Source organism: Salmo salar, chromosome 06 (genome assembly GCF_965601325.2).
Source record: "Salmo salar chromosome 06, fSalSal1, whole genome shotgun sequence".
Lineage (NCBI taxonomy): Eukaryota > Metazoa > Chordata > Actinopteri > Salmoniformes > Salmonidae > Salmo > Salmo salar.
In genome coordinates, this window is record NC_138296.1 from 22,730,694 (window position 1) to 22,738,115 (window position 7,422).

At 40.3% G+C, this 7,422-nt stretch overlaps 1 protein-coding gene across 4 annotated transcripts in view; it reads left to right on the forward strand.

Annotated features, from left to right (window-relative positions):
- The window catches only part of LOC106606549 (nuclear GTPase SLIP-GC), a 39,928-nt gene extending 32,957 nt beyond the window's left edge, over positions 1–6,971 (forward strand). The window contains exons 22-30 of one of the 4 annotated variants that reach the window (XM_082976371.1): positions 357–508; positions 614–690; positions 1,058–1,263; positions 1,666–1,916; positions 2,116–2,235; positions 2,893–3,043; positions 4,556–4,597; positions 4,878–5,156; positions 5,787–6,971. In XM_082976371.1, the coding sequence (XP_082832497.1) occupies positions 357–508; positions 614–690; positions 1,058–1,263; positions 1,666–1,916; positions 2,116–2,235; positions 2,893–3,043; positions 4,556–4,597; positions 4,878–5,156; positions 5,787–5,803 (1,295 nt within the window). In that variant the 3' untranslated portion in view covers positions 5,804–6,971. Of the gene's footprint in view, positions 1–356; positions 509–613; positions 691–1,057; positions 1,264–1,665; positions 1,917–2,115; positions 2,236–2,892; positions 3,044–4,555; positions 4,598–4,877; positions 5,157–5,786 lie in introns of those variants that run through there. The other 3 variants (XM_082976372.1, XM_045719901.2, XR_006770169.2) reach the window with 3 other exon arrangements.
- The last annotated feature ends 451 nt before the right edge of the window (positions 6,972–7,422 follow it).

Sequence of the window (7,422 nt, forward strand, 5' to 3'; positions counted from 1 at the left end):
AGCTTTTTACTTAAAAGAGAAGTTCAGGATTTTACAACTTGATGTTAGACGGTTCCTCACCCTAAAAGTAGTCTATGAGCCAGGAGAAACTGTAATCCATGTTTGGTTTTCTATGAACAGTCACTACAAACTTCAGCTAACTTTAGCCACCACAAGCTAACAAACAATATAAGTGATGGGGACATTTGAGCAAGTGTTTTTTCTTAAAATGAAATGGTCAAATCACCTCAAAGTAACATCAAACCAAATACAGAGTTAATTTCAGGGGATTTGGCCAATATCTAACATGAAGTTATAAAATCCTGAACTTCCCTTTTAAAAGCTGATGCTTGTCCTGAATCCTTTCTCTTATGCAGATGATGTCACTGTGGAGTATAACAAGATGAAGATGTACTATGAGAAACTGATGGGTTGCTCTAGTACAGTACAATTCACTCCAAGATTGGATTTACACACAAAAACTACCACATTTGAATCACAGTCTGGGAATGGTAGGAAGCGTGTGCAGGTATGTTTGTGGGGAGTTGATTAACCACATCTCAACCATAGCAATTCAGTCAGAGTATTTGATCCCATGTACTAGAGTTGCCTGGTCTTCCTTTTTCTGTTACAGGTGCCAACAGGTGTAACAATGTTAACTCCTGAGATTGTCAAAGAACTTACAACACATAACCGCAAGCCTACGTATAGGTAACTATTGATCACTGAAACTTCCACTACTTTATCTTGGCCTTTTCCTATGGTCATGTTTACCACTAATCCAGAGGAGGTTGGTGGGAGAAGCTATAGGAGGACGGGCTCTTTGTAATGGCTGGAATGAATAAATGGAACGGTATCAAACACATCAAACATATGGAAACCACACGTTTGACTCTGTTCCATATATTCCATTCCTGCCGTTATAATGAGCCCGTCCTATAGCGCCTCCCACCAACCTCCTCTGTACCAATCAGTTCCACACAGAATCTACAAAGACATTAAGTCAAGAGTGGTTGACTCTTTTGATTAAAAAAATATATTTTACAACTGTCAACTTTGCCTTTCATCTGCCTTGCAGGCTTCAATGCCCCAAGGCAGGTATTTTCCAGTGCAGTTCCACTGGACTGGTGTTTCTGATGGAAGGGAAGGGAGATGTGGTTTACATGATGACTCAATGGGACAGGAGCCTCCTGGGCTCCAGCATACCAGCAGGACCCCTATTCAGCATTGACTGCCCTGAGCAGTCTGTCCGCCAACTGCATCTCCCACACAGTATGTGTGATGGTAAGTGATGCATCACTGTATGTGTGATGGTAAGTGATGCATCACTGTATGTGTGATGGTAAGTGATGCGTCACTGTATGTGTGATGGTAAGTGATGCATCGCTGTATGTGTGATGGTAAGTGATGCGTCACTGTATGTGTGATGGTAAGTGATGCATCACTGTATGTGTGATGGTAAGTGATGCGTCACTGTATGTGTGATGGTAAGTGATGCATCATTTCAGTATATTGATTGTTTTAATATGCAATATAAAAATAATTCTAATAATTCAATAATAAAATGGCTATGACATGACATTACCACTGAATAATACATTCAATAATAATACGTACTTTGGATGAGACTTACAGTAAATTAAAGCATTATTTACAGTCAATTAAAGCATTGTTCTTATTCTGCAGAGAAAGATGACAATTTGTCCGTGGCCCATGTTACTGATGGCAACATGGAGATTGTTCAGCCACTCAGGACGACTGCTACACACGTGATTGTAACCATCACACACCTCTCCCTCTTTGGCCTCATCAGAAATTGGTTCTCCATCCTCCCGGTCCGAAGCCAGGTGCTGCTGTTCCTCCAACCACAAGGGAACAGACCCCAGAAGCGCATACTGAATGTTATGTTGTTGCCCAAGAATGTGCCACTTTGTGAGGTAATATTTACAGTATCAATAAATTCATTCTGCACACGGCAAGAGCTGTTTTGTAGAATGAAATTGAATGTAGATATTGCTCTAGCTGGATAAATGGTGGTAAAATTGCTCATTACCATTACTTGATTTCTCTCAGAACTGTTAGTGTGAATGTATTTGATCAGTTTGTCTTGAAGTAATGCACCTTTATTCTTTGAAGGTGGAACATCAACAGAGGGGGAGTACTTTCATTCAATCCAGCTCCAACTGCACATTGACTCCTAGAGGAAAATATGGTCTCTGCTGTGAGCTGGTGGCAAATTCTAGCATACAGCCAAAAGTAAGCATGGTCATCACAAACAACCATACATTCCTATATGCACTGAGTGTTCAAAACATTAAGGACACCTGCTCTTTTCATGACATTGACTGACCAGATGAAAGCTTTGATATTTTATTGATGCCACTTGTTAAATCCACTTCCATCAGTATAGATGAAGGGGAGGAGACAGGTTAAATAATATTTTTTGAGCCTTGAGACAATTTAGATATGGATTGTGTATGTGGGCCATTCAGAGGGTGAATGGGCAAGACAAAATATTTAAGTGCCTTTGAACGGGGTATGTTACAGTAGTTGGCTTGTGTCAAGAACTGCAAAACTGCTGGGTTTTTCATGTTTATCGTGTGTATCAAGAATGATCCACCACCCAAAGTACATCCAGCCAACTTGACAAAACTGTGGGGAGAGGGGTTGTGACTCCATATTAGAAAGGTTTTTTTTAATGTTTTGTACACTCAGTGTAAGTATTCCTTTCGTGATGTGCTACTGCTGGTTTGTGGTGTTGGGTATGATGTGTGGTTTTTATGTGCATGTACCTGACACCATGAAGTTCCCACAGGAAAAAACGTTCTATGTGCTATAAGGCCAGCTACAGTAATTCTAGCTCTCTGTTGCTGTCTATATTTGGCTAATATTCTTTTTGATTTTGTGTTGCAGAGTGGGCAGTTTGACTATGACTATAGACCAAACTTCCACCCCACATTTCAGGTGTTTTTGGACTGCATGTCGGGTGCAGAGAACATCAGACTGAGTCTTTTAGACAGAGGAAGTAACGACCAAAGAGTGTGGGAGTGTCTAATTCCAACAGGTTAGATCAAATGCCAGTTTGTTATGAACCTGTACAGCCCTCACCCCTACTCATTTAAACTGTATTCAACACTGTACACCCCTCACCCCCTACTTATTTAATCTGTATTCAACACTGTACACCCCTACTCATTTAAACTGTATTCAACACACTGTACACCCCTCACCCCTACTCATTTAAACTGTATTCAACACTGTACACCCCTCACCCCCTACTTATTTAAACTGTATTCAACACTGTAAACCCCTACTCATTTAAACTGTATTCAACACACTGTACACCCCTCGCCCCCTACTAATTTAAACTGTATTCAACACACTGTACACCCCTCACCCCCTACTCATTTAAACTGTATTCAACACACTGTACACCCCTCACCCCTACTCATTTAAACTGTATTCAACACACTGTACACCCCTCGCCCCCTACTCATTTAAACTGTATTCAACACACTGTACACCCCTCACCCCTACACATTTAAACTGTATTGAACACACTGTACACCCCTCACCCCCTAATTATTTAAACTGTATTCATCACACTGTACACCCCTCACCCCTACTTATTTAAACTGTATACATCACACTGTACACCCCTCACCCCCTACTCATTTAAACTGTATACAACACTGTACACCCCTCACCCCCTACTCATTTAAACTGTATACAACACTGTACACCCCTCACCCCCTACTCATTAAAACTGTATTCAACACTGTACACCCCTACTCATTTAAACTGTATTCAACACACTGTACACCCCTCACCCCTACTTATTTAAACTGTATACATCACACTGTACACCCCTCACCCCCTACACATTTAAACTGTATTCAACACACTGTACACCCCTCACCCCTACTTATTTAAACTGTATACATCACACTGTACACCCCTCACCCCCTACACATTTAAACTGTATTCAACACACTGTACACCCCTCACCCCCTACTTATTTAAACTGTATTCATCACACTGTACACCCCTCACCCCTACTTATTTAAACTGTATTCAACACACTGTACACCCCTCACCCCCTACTTATTTAAACTGTATACATCACACTGTACACCCCTCACCCCCTACACATTTAAACTGTATTCAACACACTGTACACCCTTCACCCCCTACTTATTTAAACTGTATTCAACACACTGTACACCCCTCACCACCTACTTATTTAAACTGTATTCAACACACTGTACACCCCTCACCCCCTAATTATTTAAACTGTATTCATCACACTGTACACCCCTCACCCCCTACACATTTAAACTGTATTCAACACACTGTACACCCCTCACCCCTACTTATTTAAACTGTATTCAACACACTGTACACCCCTCACCTCCTACTTATTTAAACTGTATTCAACACACTGTACACCCCTCACCTCCTACTTATTTAAACTGTATTCAACACACTGTACACCCCTCACCCCCTACTTATTTAAACTGTATTCAACACACAGGATATAATAAATCTGATGAGATTTTCTTCTCCACATCTTCAGATTTCGAACCACCTCAAGTCAATCTGATCAACCCTAATCCTGGTAGGGTTTTGTTTTTTTACTCTCATTGTCTATGGCTATAAGTCTGATATGGAATGTGTTTGATTATTTTGCGTAAGACAAGACTCAATCATTGTTATTGTTATGTACATCATCAAGTGATGAGTCTTGTTAATAAGAGAGACACATTCAGGTCATTAAATATGTTTTGTTGTATTTACTGGCTTGTTATGTAGAACACAGTTGTTCTTGAGGGTTTTAGTTAATTATGGCTCTAATAATATGACCTAGTTGTGTATGCATTTTCTGACATGAATCTCAGGTGCCGAGGCTGAACTGAACCAGCTCTCGGGTGAAGCGTTTGTGGATAAGCATATGGCTGATCTCATTCAGAGGGTCAAGATGGTGCTGCATGTAGCAGATGACCTGCTTGTGGAGAATATGATCCCAGATGAATTGTACTCAAGAATCCTCAGGGCTTGGACCAGTCAGGAACAAATGAGACTACTGTTGGATGCTGTACAAGCAGGAGGAACAAGAGTGAAATCTGCCTTCTACAAAGCTCTCCAAATCTATGAACCTCGTCTAGTCCAGGACCTGGGTAATATCAAACTCCTCTGGTCCCCTGTAGCTCAGTTGGTAGAACACAGTGTTTGGAATGCCAGAATAGTGGGTTCGCTTCCCACGACCACCCATATGGAAAAATATATGCAGAAATATATATAGTCCCTTCGGATAAAAGCGTCTGATGAATATCATATAATTTATTATTATTGCTCTCCCACTATGAGTACCTGAAACATGGAGGGACATTAGAACGGCCCCTGTAACTTGCAAAGTTTCTCAAAATAACCATAATATTTCAAATAGACGGCCCTCACTTACGGCTTGTACAGACATGAACTATTCGTCTGTCCATCAGATATTCAACTCATTTCATCGTGTTATCGATATTGTGTGCATTGCATTCCTCCCATTATTTTGTTGCATAAACAATCACTGCCCTCTTACAGACATCATACAGTACATTTAAAGATCAGTTCCCAGATAATTCCTGATATAATATTGTAAGGTATTGTTGCAGAGTCCAGTGCAGTTTTGTGGACAGAGCGTGTGTTCATATGTGTGTATTCAGAGTGTGTATTCTCATAGTGTGTATTGTTATGTATTTTGATGGGAAGTATGTACATTTACAGTAACATTTCTAATCCCATTCTTCTACCAATGGCAGCAGCAGCTTCCCGCTGATGAATGGGATGGCCTGGGTTGGTCCTCTGCTGGACAAAGGGCAGCAAGCGGTCCCTCTTCCAGAGCAGGATGTCAGAATACTACAGTCACTATGCTCCTAATCTGCATTGGAGTGTTGGGAGATAAGACTGACAGCAGGAAGTCTATGAGGATTTAAAGTTAAAGCTGTTATAGTCTTGTGTTTGTGCTAACATTCCACTACTTGACACTTCTTGTCATACCAAACAGTCTGGCATGACAAGAATCAATCAAAATCAAATCAAAGTTTATTCGTCACGTGCACAGGATACACTGTGTGAGTGTGTGTGCATGTAAATTAATGAGTGTGGGAGTGCGTGAGTCTGTGTGGGTGGGAATGTGTGGAGTGCTGTGAGTAGACAGCCAGTGATTGCAGGTAGACAGTCATTGATAAGCTGTTCAGCAGTTTTAATGCTTCAGAGCTCGCCCCCAGTGATGAACTGTGCAGGCTTCACCACCCTCTGTAGAGCCTTGTGGTGGAGAGGGGTGCAGCTTCCGTACCAGGGGGTGATACAGCCAGTCAGTATGCAGCTCAATGGTACATCTGTAGAAACTGGTGGCAAGTCTTTTCAGCCACCTGAGGAAGAACAGGCGCTGGCGTCCCTTCTTGATAAATGCACCAAGGAGTGGAATGTTACCACTAACACACCAGATTTCTTCAGGCTAGTAGTGTGTCCTAGTATTTACAATCATTTGTCTTTTGTCTTCGTAATTCCATTTTTCTTTGTAATAGGGTGGTGCATTTCCTCATTACTCTCATTCACTTATGTTAATGGAGGTGAATATAAATTACCATTTTTATGTTGACATTTAACACCATTCAGTTTCTACAAATGTGTTGAACCAGTTTATTAATCATGTGTTGGTTTATTTTTCATTCATTCAAAGGATTGATGAGGTATTGTTTATGCTTGAATTATTGATTAATCCTTTTATATATCCTTTTATGCAGAAATAATAGCTGGATGTGTTTCTTTCCAATTGACCATTTAACCAAAATATGTCAATGTGATGTTGTTATAACCTAATAGTTATGTTTAGTCATTTTGTAACTTGTTGATTATTGTTATGTCCATTGTGGGGGAAATAGGATGTTTGAAAATCATGTCCTGTTATGGGTTTATTTCTCAATAAATAATGACTATAAATAGTTATGGTGTGGCGATTCCCTTCACATGAAACAATGTGGTGTAGTGTTTAGGGTGAGGAGGGTTAATGATTATACTAAACAAAATAGCTTCTATATGATCAATACCAACGTTCAACATGATTAGAATTCATTTTCAAATTCCAATTATCATGGGTCTCATTACAAGAAATACAGCATGCTAAATGTATATTATGAATGTGTAATACTACACCACCCCAGGTTTAAACAGGAGCATAAGGAGTTCTGCCTAACACATTATGCACAGGTTCTAACAATCCAGGTTGAGCTGACAAATGTGGAAATAAGCAAACCATCAGCAGGTAACGGTACAGTATCTATTTTCTCTGTTCTTTAGAGTTAGAAAAAGACAAGCCCCACTCAACATGTAGATTAGTGAACCAGATTGACAAACATCACCCAACGTTCATCATCAACAGGACAGTAAATACTT